The sequence below is a fragment of the Rhea americana genome, unplaced genomic scaffold (assembly GCF_003343005.1).
Source record: "Rhea americana isolate MKP2758 unplaced genomic scaffold, rheAme1 scaffold_22, whole genome shotgun sequence".
Lineage (NCBI taxonomy): Eukaryota > Metazoa > Chordata > Aves > Rheiformes > Rheidae > Rhea > Rhea americana.
This window is the reverse complement of record NW_028186329.1, coordinates 2615983-2638978: the sequence shown is the minus strand read 5'-3', so window position 1 is coordinate 2638978 and position 22996 is coordinate 2615983. Positions and strand designations below refer to the sequence as shown.

Sequence of the window (22996 nt, the reverse complement as noted above, 5' to 3'; positions counted from 1 at the left end):
ACTTTGGCAGAATTCAAGTGTTCAGACCCACCGAGAATCCTGTCATGTAACCCTTGCACTGTTGTGATCTGACTCACTTGTATACCTCCATCAACAAATGATCAGCATACACAAACTTAGGCCTAAATATATTTGCTGAATAATGTATTGCTCTATGCTTTGTTTATTTCCTACTATTGCAGCAGATTCAAGGTCCATATAAAATACATAYGGCCATGAAGTAGGATTCACATTTCTCAAAAAAAGATTCCGTCATTATGAATACTAGTTTTAACAGTTAAACAGCAAGTCAAGAAAGCTTCAGTAATTTAATACAAACTTCTTCTTTGCTTCTGAGATATTTCTAGTGAACATGAACAGCAGGACAGATTTTTTGAGGGTTCTATTCCTACAGCATTCTATTTAAATAACAAAACAGATTCCTTTTTATTCCCAATTACTTCCAGTTTCTGGTATAGCTAAATTTTTAATGGAAGTTACATGTATGAGATAACTGATAATTTTTTTTAAATCCATGTTTTGGCTGGAAGCAATACGATTACATTGCAGTATTGGTAGTTTCTATATTATTTGGTTTCAATAATCTGGTTCAAACAATATCACAAACTGGTCTCTAGAAAAAAACCTTTTCAGTATTATCATCAGACATTTCATATTAATAAAAAAGTTGATAAAGAAGTATATTCTACTATAATTTGTGATATTTCAGAAAAACACAAATATGATTTATGCATATGAGCCCATGAAGATTCATACGTATAAATTCAACTGATGTACTATAACAATACTGCTTGCCTTTCTTCTGGAAAAAYGATTTGCTATTGCTTGCTGAAAAAATATTAGACAGAAAAAGTTTTAAGCTATTTTTAKAATTTTAATACCTAATACCAAACTAAATATTTTCAGAATAGGCACTGTGGTGTGATAATTATAGCGATTCCTAATGTCACAAACAAGTTCTTTCCAGCCAAAGACATGATTACCGCTGCCATGAAGTTAAAAAATAAACTTCATGTTGCCCTTGCCTTCAGTGGCCAGACTGGTCTCTGCTCTTGGTTACACCACTGAAATTGCAGGAATAATAACAGAGAGAAGGGAAAAAGTGTGGGTATTTGAAAAGAGGAAGAAAGGAAGACAGTAGGAACAGAGGAACTACTAGCAGCTGCTACAATCTAGGGACAACTACCATACACATAGTTCAGAAGAGCCTTCGATCTCCTCTAAAGCAGGTTGGATAATTGTATTTAGGGAAAAAGCAGGGGCCTGGTGTGCCAAATGTATAATCTTTGTTTAGAAAGAAATAAATTCCTTACTACAGTAGGTCTACCTAGTTACTCTTCTGTATCAAAGCCTATCCTAACTAGGCTCTTCATGCTTCTAGGAGCAGTGAATCTGAKCTACACACAGTATTTCAAATTAATTTCAGAGATTAAAAATAGCAGATCTTCAAGTCAAATGCTACAGAATCTACATATCCTTCAATGATTAACTAGAATTGCATTAGTCAAAAGTAATTTAGGWTTAATTATAAATTCTATGATTACAAATTAATCAGTAATCACATTATCTTATTCATCAACTAAGTATAAGGCTGTCTCAAGTCAGTATGMAGTCACTCAACTTGAAGACATTTTGTCCAGGACAACACTGAGTGGCATATCTATTTCTCATTCATTTAAGCAACTAGCATTCAAATCTTGGAGAAAAACCTTCTATAAATCTGTTTTATTTTTCATAACCCAACATGCTATTAAAAGGCTCTCAAATGAGACATAATGCAGAACAGTTATTTATATAATTTCCAAGGTACTTCAGCCCCAATTCATTTGTYCACAGATCCCTTATCTGGTTAGCTAGCCTCAGATACATGAGAGCAAAACTCTTCTGTCCTTTAAGGATCCTGGTGTTTTATTTGCCATATCTCCACAAATAGATAACACAGTAAGRAAGAGGGTGAAAGAACAAAATAGAAAGAAAAGAACAAAAGACCATTACTATATTTCAACAACCTTATACTAGAGAAAGCTGAGACTTCAGGCATTAATGCACTAATGACATTTACGTGAATCTGGCTTGGTTCAAGTAACAAAGATGGGGGTAAAGGAAACAATACTTGAATTTTTTTCTTCAAGAAAGATCATGATCATTGATGAATTGTAGGTACAACACAGGAACTACCACTCCCCTGGCATGATCCATTAAACGTTTACAAAGAAAATCAACTCTTCAGCTCACACAGGTCTACTGTAGACTGTGACTGCAGATCACTATCCCTGTCATAACTGTTTCATAGCCTTCAAATATGACCAAACACTAATGGATTAAAGATCAGGGATGGGGATTCTTTCYGACAATACTGCTGAAGAATTAAGCTCCTAATTCTGTATTTTTCTTCTTTTTTTTTTTTAATCTTGTCAATAGTAAAAAGTTAAATTCAATAGAATCAAAATGCAATTCTGAAACTATCTGTATGCAAYTCTCATATTTATTACAGGGTCAACAAGCTACAAGAACTCTGGTGTTATAATTCTGAGATTTAGCAAATATATACATACAATATTCTCAAAAAGATAATCCTTCCATATTACTTACTACTGCATATCAACAGATGTTTATACCTCGAAAGGATGAAGGCTCCTGCAAAGCATTACTTGGTAACCTAGCTGGTCCGCAGAAGAGCGACACAGTGACAGGTGTTACAACTGAACAGCATCTGATATTTGCTATCCTGTGAGCCCTTGTCATTTCATCATATATGAGCCAGTCTGTAGGGAGTGCCTGAATGGCTGCAGCTTGCCCATTTGCTGGAGGAATCTGTGCAAAAGCAAGTAAGACCTTAGGCTGTTTTACCTTTGATTTGAAATTAATAGAGTGAATGAGCATGTAAATAAAATACCTTTGAAGCCAAATATTTTGCTTAAAAAAAAACCAACCTAAAAATCCCTGCTTCAAAGCAGAACCCCTTCTTGCTATCAGCAGGATTGTTGCATCTTCAAAACAGTTCTGTAACTATTTTTTTTTTGCCACTTTGTCTCATTCTACACAAGCAGAGGACTAACCRAAGCAAGTTCTGAAGCAACAATACTGTAAAAAATAAACTGACTCCGATTCTTTATTTCGGCAATTGAAGGAAAAAAAGTTTTTTAAGAAGCAGTGTTTATGCATGCACTCCACTTTTAAAAGATTTTACCTTTTTATACTGAGGTTGGCTAAGAACRGAGGTAGGATGAAACCGTACTTTCTTCTCCTTTGGTCCAGTCAAAATGAGGCTTTCTCTGTCCACATGCACTAGATTTGGATACATCCCAGCCACTAAGGCACCTTTAACTACAGCCCAGTTTTCAGAGTTAGTGTTAACATCTCTGATATCACCTCCTCCTCTRGCTCTAACAAAACCTGAACAAGGAAGATGACAAAAACATTTTATATTGGACTTCTCTTCTCAAAATCCTGTYGAGAAATCAAGTGAAATATAGTACAAATTTGCAAAGTTTTTCATACTGTCAACCTTACCATCAAGTAAAAAAAAATAGATTCAGATATTTCTAGATAATGAGTTTTGCTATCACAAAATAGAGTTASTTTTACAACACAAAGACATTTCATACAGAAATGATTTAATAGAACATAAAAATCCAAGAAAACAAATCTTGTGCTATGGCAGCTAGTAAAACGTGGAACAATAAGGGTGGTTTCAGTTAGATCAGCATCTAATTCTGTTCCCCAACTACCCTTCTTCAGTCTAAAATCCRCATCTTGTCTAGAATGAATGCATATCAGTCCATTTCAAATTAAGGAAGGAACTGGTACCAGTGAACACTATTCTTGTTACTGTTGATACTAGGCTGGACTCCAAACCTATGCTGAGGTTCTTTATGAGCTACTTACCTGAAGCTCTGAGCTGACCAAGCAACTGTGTTCTCATTCCTATGATGATTTCCATCGTGGCTTGAGAAAGAAAGTTCTTTTCACAGAAGGCTCTCTCCCAGCCATCACTCCGTGCTTTCTGCCATGCCTGTAAACAGTGTTTTTGCATTTGCCTATAAATTTGATTAACTAAAAACAACAAGTGCATTTTTGTTTTAAGTATAGTGAAATATATGTCAATAAAGTGAAGAAAAAAACCACATCTGTAAGGGGAGCTATAATCAAGCCAGACTTATTCTGGTCAAGTTATTTTTATCTGTTTGTCTAAATTAACATAAATCTCCAGGTTATTTTATAGCCTATCACATTGATAACTAAAATGACATCTTGTTGTAACATTCCGAGTTTAATTAGACTAGCAAGTAATATGATAAAAATAATCTGAAAAAATGTTTCCTACAGGTAAAATTATTAGCAAGTTCCATAAACTGTCACTAGGCTGTTTSTTCTCTGAAGAATTAATTATAGTCTATCTATTCTACCTCCAGCTCTGTAGGTACATCATTTCCTTTGATTATGAAATCTTTAGTGATTAGTACTCTTTCTGAAGATGAAACAATACCTGGAAAGCCCTGAGAAGTGCCATATGGTCACTAAATGTTCCCGCAGTAAAACGTTTTCTACACAGCATGGCTGCACGCTTTTGAGATGCTTGTGTAGGTAGGACAAAAGGATCTCGATAGGCAAGAGTGCAAGCAATGGTAAGAATAGGATCCAGGCACTTCAAAACAACTGCACACAACACCATTTTACCAAGGTGTGGCTCTACTGGCAAATCGGCCAGGTGATAGCCAAGTTCGGTGAGATCTTCCCAAGTATCCATAGCATCTATTGTCTGAATTAGAAAGAGAGAAAGGGGGGGGGGAATGAGTTTATAACAAAAGTAGAAAAGAAATAAATATGRGACATTAACTAAATTAGATTCAAATACCAAGAACTCAAGTTAAACCATGTGAAATTTCTAGATGAGAGTTTTAGGTAGTCTCTCTCCCATTAACAAGGCACCTCCATACAACAAAAGTGAAACAAAAATCCAAAGCATCTCAGAATGACTAAACAAAAAGGTCTCACTACATATAAAACAGAGCATATTGACGCATCACAAACCTTAAGCATTTGCACAGCATTTCTCACAATTAAAGCTGGTGGAGGATCTGGAGCTTTCATGAGAAAGTCAGCAATTGGGCAATTAATTGGAGCCAGCAATTTTGTGTGCAAACAGAGTTCCTGTAAGTTAAAAAAAACAAAGAATGTTCAGACTGTCCAAAAATCAGTATTTTGTAATAATATGATGTGGTAATACTACATAAAAAGTATGATTTATAACCAAATATATACCTGAAGTGGCATCCTTAGAAGTTCTGGTGTCTGAAATTCCAACATATTCTGAAATCGGAGCTTGCTGAAGAGACGGAAACAGACTCCTGGTCGACAGCGACCAGCCCTTGAATATCAAATATTAGAAGTCRTCAACTACAAGTAAGTCTTTTTAGTTTTGTTTTATTTTAAGCAAAAAACACAGAAGCAGGTGCAATGCAAAGGTAATTTTGTCATTAAGCATAAGGCCCACACACGAAGTGAGATCTTTTCCAGTAAATGGATTTTTTTTTGGTAATACAGAAATTTGTCATTGTAACTTTACCCCAACATCAGAAGATTCAGACAACAAGAAGAGGTCCTATTTAAGCAGGTGTGGGGTTTTTGCTAACCTAAGATAAATCCAAATCTCACTGTCCTTTCCTGTAAGGAATGTAAGTAATAAATTTCATTTCCTCCAAATTTGGAATCCAATTTGGAACCCAATGTGGAACCAAAAGAAGTCATCACAGGACTAAATGGCAGACAACTTAAAAGGGAAGGGACAGACACAGCAAATGCTCAACATCCAAATTCCTGCAGGTTAGTACTGACATTATATCAACAAACATGGGTACTCGTCACTACATATTCTCTTAGACTTCACCCAGGGTTGGAAAGAATATGATGAAAGTCTACAAAGTTGCAAACTGTTTGCAGAAGCACAGATAAGGAATGATTGTTCAATAACTCTTCTAATATGGGGATGAAGAGGCATCAAAAACTAGCAAAAGGCAGCTCTTTGCCCACAGACAGGTAAGCTGCGTAACACTAACTACTCACATATTGCAGGTGCTACCCATGAAGAAGAAAGTGAATATATCTACTTTAAAAAAAAATTTCAAGAAAATATTCAAATATGGGGAAAGACATTCATACCTAAAACAAGATTTGGAAAGTCCTTGAATCACAGTTTTCTAGGACTTGGGAAATTCTGATGAAGTGCACGATGACCCTACCCTCTTCCTCTCCCACAATAAATATTGGCCATTACCAGACAGGAAMCTGGACAGGATTTGTGATGCGATCCACCATGGCTGCTCTTTCTTTGTGGATTTTATTTTAAGTATACAAGATGCTAGATGTTTGCAAAATAAAATTCAGTATAAACAATTTATTACCTGCCTTTTCTCTGGATAGCACTGGCTTTTGAAATCCACACCATTTTTAACATAGTAACACAATTCAGTGCATCAAAAGACTTCTATTATAGAAAAGTAAAGAACACAAAAATAAGATTTAATAAGGTATATGAAATAAAGGATACTAATGACTTAGCTCATCAAAACAAGTCTCTAAGAATAGTAGCAGCTTCTGACACAAGGGTATGTTTTAAAGCAGTTTATTTTCAAGTGAATTTATGCCCCCTTCTTTGCAATACTATTCTCCTATACAGTTTTCTAATCAGAAAYTTTCCAGTCAATAAGTAATTTGTAACACAGATTGTGTTTTGCAATATCAGAAACCGAGCAAAAAGATGTTATTATATGCAATAAAGTTTTCTTCTTTGTCACACTTAAAAATGATTTCCCAGTTTTAAGTTTAGTGTAAAAATACAAAACTCAATTGTATTACCACCAGAACTTGAGTAAATGTCCTCTGAAATTCGGTTTGATTTTCTAAGCCATACCCTAGGTCTTAAAAATGTCTCACTGTATGTATGTTATCTCATGCTTGCTGTACAAGTATTTAGGGAAGTGCCATTCAATACTTGACAAAAAACAAAGCTTAAAAACTTAGATAGGGATTAGACCTCGTCTGGATACAGTAACAGGACAGATAGAACTCTCAGCTCTCTCTGACTTAGAAAGACGGAGGTCTAAACAGATGGACATTCCTTGAAATTGAAAGAAGATTGCATTTAAAAAAAAAGTAATAATAATAATAATAATAAAAAAAAAAAAAAAAGTCAGCCTGCAGCAGCTTTTCCAGGGTTCCAAAAGCTGGCTGTTTACAGTATCTATCATAAAACAAATAGGTGTCAAAACTGCTCATGACATTTTGTTACTTGGTATGTATTTCAACAGGTATTAGCACTAAGCCTACTAATAAAAATCCTTCAAAGTTTATGTTCTCATATTAGTATTTTAAAACAGTATCAATCAAAAGCAAGTTTAAGACAACCATACCTCTTTCATCTTCCCTGAATCAATAACAAATACAACATCATTGACTGTGATGCTGGTTTCTGCAATATTAGTAGAAAGAATCTGTAATTAAAAAAAAATGTAGTAACTGTAGAAGCAAAAGACAGTATAAATCAATATAACATTGGAAAAAGTCATATGATACTTGCTATTTTGCGGATGCCAGAAGGTGGACTCTTAAGCACCTTTTTCTGATCTGAAGTCTGCATATTTGAATGAAGCATGAAAACTTGGTATCTAATGCAAAACAGAAAACACTTTTTAAGCATCTTCACAAAAAACAAAAAATTCAAGTCATAACATAAACTTGAGTTTTCACCTGTGAGCATTATCTGCAAATCTCTTGTCATCAAAAAGGATACGGTCTCGCAGGCTAACTATCTCATCATATCCAGGAAGAAATATTAAAATTGCTCCTAAGCGGGGGGAAAAAAAGTTTGCATTCAGAGTTAAAAAAACAAACTCACTTCAAGTATACAAAAATATACCTAAGCATCATGTACCTAAAAGTAATACTRCTTTGGTATTACTGAACAGAGCGTACAATTTATCAGCAAAAGCTGAATCTACAGCAGTTTATCAGAAGTGTGTATATATACACTTACCAGCATCACAACTATGACAGATGTTGTAAAGTAAGTGCATAATCAGATCCAGATCCACTTTTTCATCATCAAAACTATGATGATAAGCTTTCAATAGTTCTCTGTCCTCCACACTAAGGTCACTGCCACTTGTTTGGACCAGGGAACTTTCATCCAGATTTCCAAATTCCAGTGAAGCACTAAAATATATAAATACACAGGCCAAATTTAGGTCAAGACTAACATGACTACTATGCTCAATTTTAATAAGAAATATTTAAAACATAACACCACAGCATCTCCACAACGCTATTACTGCTCAGTGACTTAAGCACTAACCCAGTAAAGCATGCAACTTGAGTGTTTAGCATTAACTTTAATCATCTTATAGGTCATTGAAACACAACAGTAAGCAACCTGAAGGAACCGAAAGTATAAATGCCATTTATTTTATTGCTTAAATGGAAAATCCTAAAACRAGATACGTATTTTATAACTACTTTCCTGCTACAGAAGTATAAGCAGATACTATACTAACACAAACTACACTAACATAAATTATAAGAAAATAGAGCTCTACAGAGCTGTTAATATTACCTGTAAATTCAAAAACAAATCTTGAATGTTTTAATGGATGTATCACTCACCTGTAATGTTTCTTTTAGTATAGATACATCATGTATTGACAATACACCCCCTCCAAAAAAATAACAACAACAAAACTGTAGAAGATAGATTTGCTCCATTTTAATTACAGAGCCTTAATTTGGGAACATGGTAGCACTTCAACTATGGAACAGCTATCGTCACCACACATATAGGCTAAGTTAATGTAATTACATCTTGCCAAGATGTGGACATTCCTGTCGTGGAAGAAGATGAACGTAAATGACTTAAGAGGTATTAACCATTAGACTTATATATATCCCAGGACCTATGTCATCGTAATTACTGTGATACTGAATACAAAACAAACTGTTGAGTAATAACAGTGTATTTTCAAAATGTTCCTATGCCCAAATAAATCTAGCTATTTAGACCAGATATCAGAATCCACAAAACTACAAACTGTTTTGATTAAAAGAAGGCAAAACACAAATTAATATTCTCCATGTTATTCTTGTTATTATAGTTTACCTGTAGGATTCCAACAGGTCAATAACCTCTGTCTGTCCAAAGTGCTTAGCCCAATCCAAAGCCATCCTGAAAGAGTTACAGTGATCTTCATTATTTCTCTCTTCAAAAGACACATATGAATACTACATTCTGTCAGTAGAAAACTGATATTGTGTACTTTCTTATCAATTTCTGCATTATGGTTTAATCAGTACAGTTACTGCTGGACTTSAAAAAAAGTGCAAAAGCAAGCTGTGCCCTTTGCAACGTCCTTTCACTAGCACCCAGAAGTCACCCTTAAAAGACATGGCTCAGATGTCTTCTACAGTAATATGTGTTTTGGTTTGTCTGATACYTTATGGATGTTACCCTCTTACAATGCCGATCATTCTGTTCACCTCCCTGATGGTATTCCTGTCCAAGGGTTTGTTTTTTTTTATTTTTTATTTGTTTTTTATTCAGTGGTATTACCAAATATCAAACCCTTGGAATTCTAATTCTTATCTTTCCAAATTACAATGATTTACAGTAATTCTATATTTATTTTTCTATAGAAATTATTAGTAGTCAGAAAAATCTGATGCACACAGATATTTTTACGTGATAGAGTATATTTATAGCTATACTAATGCAAAGGTCCTTGCAATTGTATTTTTTGGTCAGTTTATAGAAGTTACTCTCTTATAGTACAAGTGGCCAAGCATTTTGCTTCTAATTCAGTACATGCAGAAAGATTYCCATTTCCTTCCCAGTGTATTGAATCAGATTCATCGAGAGCAGAAGTGTATATCTGTATATTCAAGAGTGTTTAATTAAGAATTTAATTAAGATTACAGAAAAGAACGATGAAATAAAAGTTAGAAATTGTTTAGCCTGTCAAAATGTATTACTGTTTACAGTACTCTGATAAATTAGTGAATTAATTCATTTAGAAAGTATAATAGAAGTCTTATTTTATATGAATAAATATTTTTTAGTTAATTGTTTGGGTTTTACCAGCCATTGGATGATTTGCAGTGGACATTTGCTCCCATACTGATCAATTGCTCTACTTGACTCAGAAACCCTCTCCCTGAAGCAATCATCAGSGCAGTCGCACTGGTTTCACTGTGCCTATAATCAACTGTCAAGTACAAAGGAAACAGCAAAAAACAATGCAAATGTTATCATTTCATCTAAATGTAATACAAACGATTCACAAAAGCCAGCCCGAAGTTTATTTCCTTACTCCATCCTTTGGTCACTTTAAGATTTCAACACTATTTTAGAAACATACTATAACACATCTGCCAATACTTCAGAACAAGTCCGATAATGAATAAATACACAATTCACTAATCCAAATCACCCCTTTCAGTTTTTCCWGTTAGCGTTTGAAAACGAAAATAACACAAGATTTCAAACTACAGATAATGACCGGAATTTTTGTGGCTTCTTTGCCTAGTTTTCTTTTTCTCTATTGTAGAATAAAATAAACAAAGGAAACCTACCACTGACATTTTCAGTTAGAATGAGATGAAACACCTGAGCAAAGGCATCAACATCTTTATGTAACCAAATGTCAGAAAGACAAGAATCCATTTCTTTTATTAGCCACGGTTCAAGGCAATTTACATCTTTTTCAGTCTAAGAGAAAAAACAGCATTGAAAGATGAATCTCTAAAAAAAACTCTTTTGTCTTTTGTTATAATATGCAGGTACTTTCAACAATAACATATTTAAATCAACTAACTGCTATGCTTATATCACCTAATAAACCATACCTTGGCTATATTCTGGAACAACTAAAATAATAAAAAAAAGAAACTAATATTTTAGAACATATTAATACCCTCCTAGAAACTCAACAGGAATAGTATCTCTATAAACCAGTTTTTAAGTGTTTACTAATATAATGTAAATCTAAATCTTTCAAAGAAAACGAAATGCTTACCAGTTGATTGAATACTGTGTCACCACCATCATCTAATAGGTCATACTCTTCAGCCACACTTGGGATAGGTCTTTGCCTCTGAGATTCTGGTTTGCTATTATTCTCTTGAGCAGAATACCACTCAGTAAGAGTGCTTTGCTGCTTTTCTTCTAAAATGTGTAAGATATTTCCAAATAAAGTTTTAAAGTGATTTTAGTCATCCATTGCGTTCTGTTACAAAAAGTAGTTAGACTAAGCCAAAAGGTTTAATCTATTAAATCTTTTACTTAATCTAGAATCCTGGTACCAGTCTAACATAAAGTTTCAGCAATTATGGGCTCCCAAATTCCACCACTGCAAAGCTCTGCTTTAAGAACAAGGCAAAAATATCATTTTGCGGTTAAAACCTTCTAGCTCTCCAGTATTCCAACTCAGGACATTTAAAAGTGTTTCCAAAGTAAATAATTCTGAGTCCCAATCTTTTTCCAGAAGTGAAAAACGAACGAGAAATGAAGCAGCTCCTGCATGTAACAACTAATTTTTGCATACAGTTAGAAGAAACAGCAGAAGACATGGCAGTGCTTTAGCTGAACTTTTCCATCCACTGTAATCAAAGCTCAGCAGTATGATAACCATACACTTAGGACTGAATGTTTCATATACTGGAATCATTTTGCATTATCTCTTAATTTAAGAAGTATACTTCTTATGTTGTAAATTAGGAATACTTTGTTTCAAATAATATATCTACTTAATCAACCTAAAGACAATTGTACTAAATTTAGGTAGATTAATGGTTCTGTTAAACACACTCATGTCTGAGAAATACAGTGAAAAATGTTACAACTAGGAACCACTGCTGTGCAATATGTTTTAAAAGTAACAAAGGTCCTGCCTCTGTAACAGTTGCAGTTTAATTTGCACCCAAAAGTCATCAAATAATAGTTTCTGCTTCTACATCTTTCATGTGGGCAAAACAGAATTATATTCCATTCTACTCCATAATAATTAGGAAAAATAAAATAGTATCTATCAAATGGAGATAAAAAATACGCAACTATCAAAAGAGAGCGAAAGAAAATCATTTTTACTTAATCTACTTAAATATGAAAAATATTAAGAGCTTAAAGATGCTTGCTTTCATCTAATCTTGTCTCAGCTAGTACTCTGTCTTTGGAATTTTACATACCGAATCATTACATTTAATTGCTCAATAAATCAACGAGCCTCATTCCCTACCCACCTCTGCCCCTCTCTCCCAAAATTATACCAACCTCGCTGTTTCTCCTTTTTGTACTTTACCATCTCTTTATTTGTATATCCAGTGCTTCGTAAAACATCCTCCAGAAACATCTCTTTAACTTCAAAAGGTCTTCCTTGTACTGAAAATGTAAATGATTCATGCTATATTAGATGTTCCCTGAGCCCATCAATAATCTTAATTAAAAAAAAAAAAAGGCAATTTTGTAGACACAAGAAATCAATTAAAAATTAAAAGTCTAGTTGAAGGGAAAACTACTACTTTTCTTGAAAAATCTTGTAAGAGTATCTTTATCAGGCATTTCTCTTCTTGATATTACTGGACTGCAAAGCAAATTAACATTTAAAAAGGCCAGTTCCAGCTGGGTAGACTGACTTCCACTAACCTCTTGAATTCTATGGAAGTACTATGGGAAGAGATGTACAGGATCAACAGTTTTATTCTGTTTTTTTAAATTAAAAATAGCCATTTTTGTTTAACCTTAAAGAAAAGAATTCACTGTTAGCTACCACTGTACGATTGACTCTTTTACAAAGGTTACAAATATAACAATAATACAGCTTTTGTGCAAGATGCCATGAAAAAGCTAAGGCTTTCATATCAGAGAAGTGTACCAAATGCTTGCTTTACCGAATACTTCCTAACAAATGAGACATTTCAAATGGTCTGTATCTCCTAACAGTTTAACCTGATTTCTTTTTCAGTACTGTGTGTTTCTAAACTACCTTTATGGATATTAAGGTTCTTCTGCATGTGAAAATTTCATCTCTAGATTTTAAGTTTCTGCTCCCTTAGTAGACTTCTGCCATAGTTGAGTTGAAATCATCCAGGACCTTTCTCTCCTTCAGATAGCCCTAGAGTAATCAGCTTTGGTTCATGTAATTTAGGAAGCAGTCAAGTAGGAACAAGAATCTACTGGAATTAATGAAAAAAATCAGACTCTCATAGATCCGAGGATCTGTAACACCCTGGCAAATAGGGCCTCAGGAATTTTTTCCTGCTCCTTGATCTGAACACCTACATGGGGCAAGGACTGGGAATTCCCACACTTACAGTACTTCCTGTGATAAAAATGCCTTTAAAAAAARATTGCAAGTATTTCAAAAGTACAACATTGTTCTAACTCTGATTAACTTCATCCAATATATTTACCATGCTCCATTACTCAGAATGATTTGCTATAGTTTACTAAGCTTTATAAATCCTAGGCAGGTACAGTCAGATTTAAGAGTTGACATAAATACTTACTGTGTATTATTGGACAACTTCCAAAATACCTAATAAAAAGATTTGCATCTAGAGCAGCACTGGAAAGAATTAATTTTAAACCAGTCTGTTTTTGCAATACATCTCTCAGTTTTATTAACAAGAAATCACTGAATCTATCCCTCTCATGTACTTCATCCTAAAAGGAGGGGAGGGGAGGGAAAGAGGAAAAAAAAAAAAGATAAGCATCATGGATCCAAGATTACCACCTTTCGAAAAATGTGAAGTTTTTCCTACTAAAATATGTATTTTCTTGGTACATTACAGCCACATTAAAAAGTGGCTTTAAATAAGGATTTTTTTTTTTTTTAATACCCAAAAGTCAAACTGTTTCAAAAAGTATCATAAAGATATCAGGGCAGACTGTGCTGTTAATTAAGCCACATAGAGCTTGATTTCAGAGGCTAAGGTGAACTTCTGGAATTTTTCTGATGTTTATATTTGTATGCCTCTCACCTCCAAAATATTGGCACAAATTGACACAAACTGCTATCCTACAGAACTTACTTTCATAAACCTTCTCATTTCAGCACTGATGAGCATTTCAAGAAAACAATCTGACTTCTAATTGTGGAGTATARATTACTAGGTCAGGTATAAGCTTTCCTCTCAGTCACATGTCTTAACTGATGCTATCATCTTTGTTGCTGCATTCTTTTATTTTGTTTTACATTATGAACTTACAGAGTAGAGATGCAAATACAAGATTTTTAGACTGAAAGCATGAGAACGTTTCATGCATTCTTGCCTGTTTCATTTTAGCACTTAAGCAATTAAAATTATGCTCTCTTCAGCAACACAGATGTTAATTTCAGCAASGTGATAAATTCTCTAGTTCCATTGACTTCTCAGACTCCACTGCATAAGTATTCACCTCATAAACTAACACCCTTAAAGTAATTTGCTAAGAATCAGACCACTCATGTTCCTGAAGATATTTATGCTAATCTGGACTTCAAAATAAAAGTACAAGAATTTCTGACACATTCACTTTGAATCGTATCTACAATATCCTGCCTAAAACTCTAACATTCTTCTGGTTTCTGACACAGGACATTACAAACAACTACAGGTTCTATTCTCCCCAGCTGCATCATGATACCCATCCCTCCCCTCCTCCCCCCCCAAAAAAATCAATTATCAGCATGAACTTAAGTGAAGTCAATAAAATTATTGTTCTACAAAAAAGTCATATGAGATATCAGATCAAAAAAAAAAAAAAAAGGAAAAAAAGCCACTTGAATTCAGCTTCCGCCCAAACAAGAACATCTTAAGTGCTCAGCAAATTAATAAAGACCACCACCTAGAATCTCTTCTTACAGTTATTGATATGTACCTGACTCCCCCTCACATGAAATACAAGATTCTTACCACAATAACATGTGTCACTGTGGACAGAGTGCTGTCTCCCGCCATTAGTGTGCGAAGTAGTACRCCATTAGTGCAAAATGTTAATAATGTCTTCGGAGAAACCCTATTGAAGAGTACATAAAGATGTTTCAGTCCTTTGCACCATTTAACTGTGTTATGTAAATACATGCTATCTTTGCTCTATTTATTAAAAATTTAAGGATTTAATAGCTGCTTACCAGAAGGGGGGGGCTGAATTATAGTTCTTTTACCAAAGAATTCAGGCTCACTATGTGTTTTTGAAAAATACCTTTTCTCAGAAAGTTCTTGAAAAATCTTAGGGCTTATGTTCCAAAACTTACTGGCTGGTTATGTGGTGTGTGTGGAAGAAGATAATAGGTAGCTAAAGAAGACAAACTCAGTAGAACAATAAAGCTAAGTTATAGAAGAATCTGAATATGCGTACAAAAGCTCACAAGCCTATGAAGGGATTTAAAGAGGTACTAAAGATGAGTTGCAGTTAATTCATTGACAAAGTCAGATTTAAATTGAAACAAACAAAAAGAGCCTACAGAGTTTGCATTGTTTAATTTACTGGAAAAAAAAATCCATGTGGACTGCTTTGCAAAAACCAGGCTCCCATTTTTCAATGTATATTTCAACTATAACTGCCTATAATTAACTGGATGACATAAAATCAGCTGATGCATGATTTTTTTTTCTTCAGGAACTTCAAAATCTGTAAAAGCTACTACTCTGGTACCCATAGYAGAGTTAGCTGTGTAAGTTCAGAAAAAAATTGTCACTACTTTCTCCAACACTGCCTGTCTGAATTCTKAAAAGTTCCTTTATATGGTGCTCTACAGGTATTTTCTTGAAGGCACAAAACTCATTCAGTTATCATAGGTACACTTCTTTCCAAGTTTGGAATTCAATTCTTTCAACTTCCTCCCAAATTTGAAGAATGCAATCAAGATGAACTCTTGATGGATCATCTCTAATCTCTAATATTCCTCTCTAGCAGCTTCTTACAGAAATCCTCATTGCTCTAACAGTTAATAGAATTTAATAAAATAAAATAGATTATACAGGCGTGTGACTGTAAACATTCCTATTCCCACCATTTTCACTCAGTGTTGGAAATATTCCCATCCCTACCATTTGCCCTTCCAAAAACTCTCAAGAACCCTACTAGTTCATCTTAAATAATACTTTCACACTGCTTCTAGTAGCTCATCCACTTTGATCTGACTTTTACTGAGTTGTTCTTCAGCTATCATAATACTTCCACACACTAATCATACACCTCAGTTGCAACTCGTCTTTAGTACCTCTTTAAATCCCTTCATAGGCTTGTGAGCTTTTGTAYGCATATTCAGATTCTTCTATAACTTAGCTTTATTGTTCTACTGAGTTTGTCTTCTTTAGCTACCTATTATCTTCTTCCACACACACCACATAACCAGCCATATCCTTTGCTACTTTCTTCTCACTCACCTCCACACTGCTGCCAATTCCTGGAAAMACCATCAACTACACCACTCAACAAATTTAGAAATTCCACTCAATTTCAGACTTTCATCTATTCCTATTCTGCTTTAGGAACATATTCCTAAAATGACCTAGAAATCTTTTTATATCACTATGCTTTAAAAAAATCAAAAGACAAAGTTGAAAAAAAAAACAACAACTAAATTTAAACCAAACTAGATAGGTAAGTTATGCCCAACTTCATCATCCAGAGTTTTGTTTTTTTCCTGTTAGATCTCCTATTAACTCTCACTTTTGTTAGAACACCTTGGTCCTCCTACCTATCTCCAAAACTTGTAGAACCTATGCATTTTAAAGGGGGAAAAAAAGGGGAAGGAGAACAAAAAAAGAGAAAAAAGTAGGCTTGATCTGCAAGTAAGACAAGAATACTCCTTCCCATCCCCACCAAAGCACAAACTGAGCGGATGCTCCTGCAATTCACTTACGTAAGACAATCTACTACATGGAACTACAAGTCTACAGAAGAACTGTTTTTCACCCTTGAATATTCTATTACCTGAAATAATGTATGTTATACTTTACTAACTAGGATGAACTCTTTGTTTATTTGAGCCTTTATCCCAAGGGCTACAGTTTGGGCTATACCCCAAACACTGTACTTCAAAATGCACAAAGATGAAAGATAGCTACACAAGATAACTGACTTTTTAGAAATATTGTTACTACCTGCTTTCTAATCGGATCTGATAACCAATTGTCTGGCCAATCTTTTCTCTTCTTTCTGCTGCCACTCTTTCGGCCACAGCAATAGCTGCCAAGCGCCTTGGCTGAGTGCAAAATATACGACAGGGAATTCCATTTTTGTAACAGTCATCAAGAAGGAACTGAGGAATCTATAAAAAAAAATGGATTTAGTTTTTAGTGTGATAAAGTTATAGCTTTCTACCATAGGGAAGAAATTTAACTGTATCTCAGTATTATACAGGTTGCAAAAGGATTTGCAAGAAGATTACCATGTCAAACATACTTGAAGGGGCAGAAAGACAGCAAAAATACAYCTCTAATGTCAAATTTAGGCTTCCTCACAAGCCAAAGCTTTTCCTTCCTCCTTCAGAGGGATCTTTAAAAAAAAGACTTTGAGAAGAAAGCTAGAAGGAAAAGAGCTAAATAAAATAGCAGCTATATTTCTTAAAATATTTCAAGTTATACTAATGGAAAACTATGTCAGAAAATTGTGCAGAACCATTTACTCTTTCAATAAGCATCTGCTGACTCAGTAATTCAAAAGCAAGAAATTGAGTTTTATCAAAAACTCAAGGTTTTCTACTATAGGGAAAAAAAAGCTAGAAAATTAGCCTGAGTAAATCCTCTATTACAGAAATTTCATTAGTTTTGTATAAATATTTTTTTTTTAATTTCATTGAAGTAACATACTTGAGTAGTTTTTCCTGATCCAGTCTCTCCTACAATCAAAACAACTTTATTGTCCTTAATTATTTTGACAATTTCTTCCTGTTTTTCAAAAACTGGTAGTGATTGCCTGAAGGAATCAAACTCCGATTCTCCTCTTTTCACTGGAACTTGAGGGATACCATTGTTAAGTCGTCCACTAGTCTTGCTCATTTCTCTGTTTTCTGAGAAGAGAAGTTACAATTCATATACACACAGACAGATACAAAAGTCACTATTAYTGAATAATCCTAAAGAAAAATGAGCATCCCTGACTTTATGTGCATCTCTATAAACAAAGTGACACACCCATTACACATTTAAAGAACACATTCATAGTAAGGCATCCTGTTTCCGTGCTTGAAATAATTTTAAAGAAGTTACTACTTTTATAGCTATTTTGAGGAGAAAAAAAACACATAGCTTTCTCAAAACATTGCTCAAAGAAGTCTGAAAATATTTATTATGCATCAAAAGCAAAAAGAGCTAGAAAATAAATTCGAGAAGAGTAGTCTAGCATATTTTCTTGGCTTTCGTATCACTTTTAGACATCGGCATTTCCACAGTTTGCAGAGAAATAGTGACTCCATAGTTAAATAAAYGATTTTTTTAATTTACTTGAAACTGACAAATATGTCTTCTCAGGGAAAAAAAAAAACAATTTTATTGTACTTCATACTCTTCCTTTCACATTYTCTCTCATCTTCATTACTTTCTCTTAGGCCATCTTATACAGTCTAATGCTCTGGTCCAAATGATTTATCTTAAGTAACAMAAATTATGCAAAATAAATACACACAATGTGCACCATCACGTATTAYAAAGTAATACGTAAGTATTCAAAGAACTTGTAAATCTTCAGAACTACAGACTGCTTCAAATTCAGTGGTATTTACTAACACTGAATTTGCTTTTTTTTTTTTTAATGAAAAGCTTGATGTAAATTCAATCACATATATGTAACGTGATTAACAGCTTAATATATTAAATTACAAGTAGTATTGTCTTGCCAAGAATGATGCAGACTAACAGATTAAAAGGACCAAAAACCATAAAAGTAATATCCAGSAGTAGTAAAGAGATTAATTTTACATTCTTTATTAGTTTACACCTTCCTTTTCTAAGGAGCTGCTATTAAGTACTTTTATTATCATTTCCCTCTGTTTGATAAACAATTCATTAACCTACTAAAATATCACCTAATGAAAATTAATAAAAGAAGCACTTAAAAGCATGAACCATCAAAAATATGAAATACTCAAAGGAAAAAAGCACACYGATGGAAGTATTTTTTCTGCACTACATCTAGTTTTGTGCACAAGAACAGAATGCAATAACCTTGTTAAAATTATTCTGTGTTAAAACAACAAGAAYAACAAAAAAATCCCACCGATATATCAAAAGTATGTCTTACAATGAACTCTTTCGTGTTCTGGAGATCCAGCTCAGATAATTAAGTTTTTAGTTCACAATCAAGTGCACTGTTAGAAGATGACAATAGAAAAATAGATTTCTTGTTTTATCAAGAATATGCATTTCTCTGAGCAGTAAAACAAATACAGCCTGGTTTCCTAATAACATTGTTCTCACACAGCAGTCTTGAGAGCCTCTCTTTCTTCACTTCCACCTCAGAACTTGTAGGAATTCATGTCTTTGAGAAATGTACTTTTCCAGCCAAATTTGGTTGGAACTGGCCAAAAGATTCAGAAGTAACTTGGCAGAAAAGGAGACAMCAAAATGTGAATGACATGATTGCTTAAATTATATTTCCTCAGGCAAACATGTTTACAAGACTTTATACTAAAAATTAAAGGCCAAGAGAATTAACTGATTTGGGGCACTTTTCCATTTGGGGTGGGAGGAGAAACAGAAAGAAAAGTTTTTCRTTTTGTGGTTTGTGGGTTTTTTTGACTGTTTTTTTAAACAGTGTTGATTTACAAGTCCATATCAGAACACACAATGAACATACCAGCTTCAACAGCAAAAGCATTTCCTCGCTCAGTCTTTGGCAGAAGTTCTGTTCGTTCTTTATTTGTGACAGGAAACCTCTGAATTAAGCTCCGCACAGCATGTTTCGTATTGGGAGTCAAACAGCATGACATTACTGCATGTGCCAATTCTGATCCATCTTTCTTCCTCACGGTCAGGTATCGATTTGCTCCTTTCCTGAAAGGAAGAGAAATTGTGTATTATGGATAAGTAACGTATTTACCTCTACGTAATGATATTTAACAAAAATTCTTTCTTGACTACTTTAACATTATTTTCAAATAAAAAGTCATCTAGAAACCTGCAGGTACACTGCACTAAAACATCTACCACCCAAACCACTTGCTGTTAACATGAAGTAGTGTAGCACAAACACTGGAGAATTCTGGTGTCCAAATCTTGTATAGTTTTACAGTTAGGCTTCCATAATGTAACACTGTTCAGTTGTCCTTTCTTTTAAAGGGCTATCATTGCATTTGTTTACCAAAAGACCGTAGATAGCCCCATATTACACAATGATTTCTAGACAAATTTAAGAGATCTAGAGGTTGTTAAAATCAACAAATAACAAGCAACAGAAAAATGACCTGTATTCTAGTAACATTAAAAGTCTTAAGCAAATCCAGTAAAACAAACAAAAGGCACCTAGATTCCTATAATGCTCATTATCAAAGCAAGTTTTACAATTTAGAATTATAACCGATACATTTAATCATAATACTTCAGTGTAAACAGTTACTGCTAATTTGTGCTAAAACTTAATTCTGATACTGAAATGCAAAGAACTGTTGTAAATACGTCTGAAATCTAACTGTTCTGTGCATGGGCTACAATAAGCTATCAACGCACTTTGAACATGACTTGCTAGGATAATATCATAAGGTCATACCAGAGCCAAATACTCTGCCTTTGACAGGGGTTAAAAGATGCACTGGTGGTAAAGCGGCGCACAGAGCCGCTTTCTAAGCTATTAGCTTGGGTTCAGCTCCTTGCCAATACAAGATTTCAGAACTACAAAAATATTGAAGCTGAAACAGTGATCAAAAAAGCACTCATCTAGGGAAAAGTTGTCAGAATAGAAAAGAATCGTGCAGCAATACTTCCCCTGAGTATGCTCCTAGCCTCGAGTAGTTTACATCTCAGCAACTTCTTGTACWCAACCATATGTACACCAACTCAATGTTAGAAAAAAACCCATGCTGGCTATGAAGAGCTTACAGTAAGGTTTCTGTAAATATTAACATATGCTCGGTCAACTGAAAGGAAAAAAAAAAATATATGGACACAAAATACTGTCTCGTGGTTCCCAAAAGTTTCTGCTATTTATTCAGCTTAACCAACAAGTACAGACACGATAGTGAATGTTAACATTAAAATAATACTCTGTCAAGAAACACAACGATGAAAACCAATCATGATCAAGTTTTTAAATAAAGACTGATCATTTCAAATGCTATTTTAAGAAAATTATTGAAGAAATTTAGTGAGACTAAACCCAAGTAGAACACTGAAGTCTAGAAAAACAAATTTCCTTTTTAATTCATATGCAATGTATTATTACAGCCAAAAAAGATAAAGTTTGTATCTTCCTAGGTGAGCATTCCCTTTTTCTGAGTTGATCAAATTTTAGTTCAATTGTTTTCCAAGATTCTTATCACCTTGAACACTCTGGATAACAGAAAAAACTGTAAACAATCTACCACAGAACCTACTAGGAAGCTGCTTACAGACACTTAAGTAGCTTTACAAAGAACCAATAAGGATTCAAACAGGCTTTACCAGCTATAGTTCAGCCCAGGCACTGCACAATYCAAGCATGTTTCTGCTGACTATATGGGTGTTTCTAACATGGCTTTCCAATGCTCCCTGTTCCCAAAATATGATACAAAGATACAAAAGTTCAACTAAACTTATTGCCTCAGGGATTCACCTCAAAATCAGCKGCAATACTTCTGAGACTGGAGTCAATATAGAAGCAAGATGGTTTMAGAAGAGCTTATTCAAGCACAGTGAAGCAAAGATATGCATCCAGCASGAACAATACTGAATTGTGCTTACCCACTGAAAGTTGGCAGGTTAGTATTAATCAAAGAATTGGTATTTTCTGCTATTTTTGCGAGAATCATTAAATTTCACCAAAAGTGAAGAACAACAAATGCTGCTACAGCTATACAACAGTTTACAAAGGAAAAAAAATGGCATGGCACTCCATCTGAGTCTTTTCTTAACTTTTCCCTTCTTATTGCTCTGCCATCTTACATCCCAAGGAAAATACATTCTTGGCTTTTATCCAAGCTCATCAAGTAAATAAACATGGATTTTCTCTTCAGAAAATCAGAGTGGGGCAAGAGAAAAAAAATTCAAATATCTGCAAAGGAATCCTTCTTTCCTGCCCTTCTCAACAAAAGCACTACTTTGTAGCTGCAACAGCACCTCCATGTGATTTTACTCTGTCAAATTCTCAGATACTATGTAAAAACTTTGGGCACAGGGTAGTGCAGTTAAAGCAGAACTGAACCTGGTAGGTAGTTTTTTCTTTTCTTTTTTTTTTTTTTAATGAATACATGAAAACCAAAAGAGAGTAAAAGGGCAAGCTATCTTAAACTAAGCATGTCACAAGCTAGACCTAAAACAAAGCTAAAGACAACATTACTCTGTCTTTCCTTTTAGCCTTTTCTCCTTAGTATAATCTTTTGTAAAAACGCAGGCAACACTAGAAATACAGGTCATTTTCCAGCTAAGAATGAAATCCCATGCGTTTGCAGCTAGCAATTAAATTTCATACATTTACTCTGAACTAAATCATGTTCCAACTTACCCTTTACTTTTAGAAATCAGACCAAGAGACTGACTGAGACGGTGAATAAAAGCTCTTTCAGTACTAGTCAAAGAAGAAGGAAACTCCATTTCTAGAAATACGATAAAGAGAACAAATGCGACAATACAACGTGCAACATTCTCGACGCCACCGCCTCGGTGTTACGCGTTTTTCCCTCTCGCAAGGCCACACGCTAGCGTCTTCCTGCGGAGGGTGGTAAAGCCCGCCGCCGCCGCCGCCGCCGCGCGCTCGCACCTGTGAGGGCGGAGGGCTCGCACGGGCGCGCCGCTCGCCTCACAGAAAGGCGCCCGCTCGGGGCCCGCCCGCCGG

At 34.6% G+C, this 22996-nt stretch overlaps 1 protein-coding gene across 1 annotated transcript in view; it reads right to left on the bottom strand.

The window, feature by feature from the left end:
- YTHDC2 (YTH N6-methyladenosine RNA binding protein C2) overlaps positions 1–22755 on the bottom strand; it is a 30282-nt gene extending 7527 nt beyond the window's left edge. Inside the window, exons 1-22 of the mRNA XM_085305362.1 lie at positions 22667–22755; positions 19829–20025; positions 17845–18044; positions 17137–17303; positions 14941–15043; positions 13552–13708; positions 12317–12424; positions 11064–11212; positions 10621–10756; positions 10127–10253; positions 9152–9217; positions 8036–8214; positions 7750–7846; positions 7580–7667; positions 7413–7493; positions 6405–6487; positions 5266–5371; positions 5035–5154; positions 4490–4762; positions 3889–4015; positions 3191–3396; positions 2619–2814 (exon numbers count right to left, since the gene is read on the bottom strand). Coding sequence (XP_085161488.1) covers positions 2619–2814; positions 3191–3396; positions 3889–4015; positions 4490–4762; positions 5035–5154; positions 5266–5371; positions 6405–6487; positions 7413–7493; positions 7580–7667; positions 7750–7846; positions 8036–8214; positions 9152–9217; positions 10127–10253; positions 10621–10756; positions 11064–11212; positions 12317–12424; positions 13552–13708; positions 14941–15043; positions 17137–17303; positions 17845–18044; positions 19829–20025; positions 22667–22755 — 3055 coding nt within the window. The remainder of the gene's footprint in view (positions 1–2618; positions 2815–3190; positions 3397–3888; positions 4016–4489; positions 4763–5034; positions 5155–5265; positions 5372–6404; positions 6488–7412; positions 7494–7579; positions 7668–7749; positions 7847–8035; positions 8215–9151; positions 9218–10126; positions 10254–10620; positions 10757–11063; positions 11213–12316; positions 12425–13551; positions 13709–14940; positions 15044–17136; positions 17304–17844; positions 18045–19828; positions 20026–22666) is intronic.
- Positions 22756–22996: the final 241 nt, after the last annotated feature.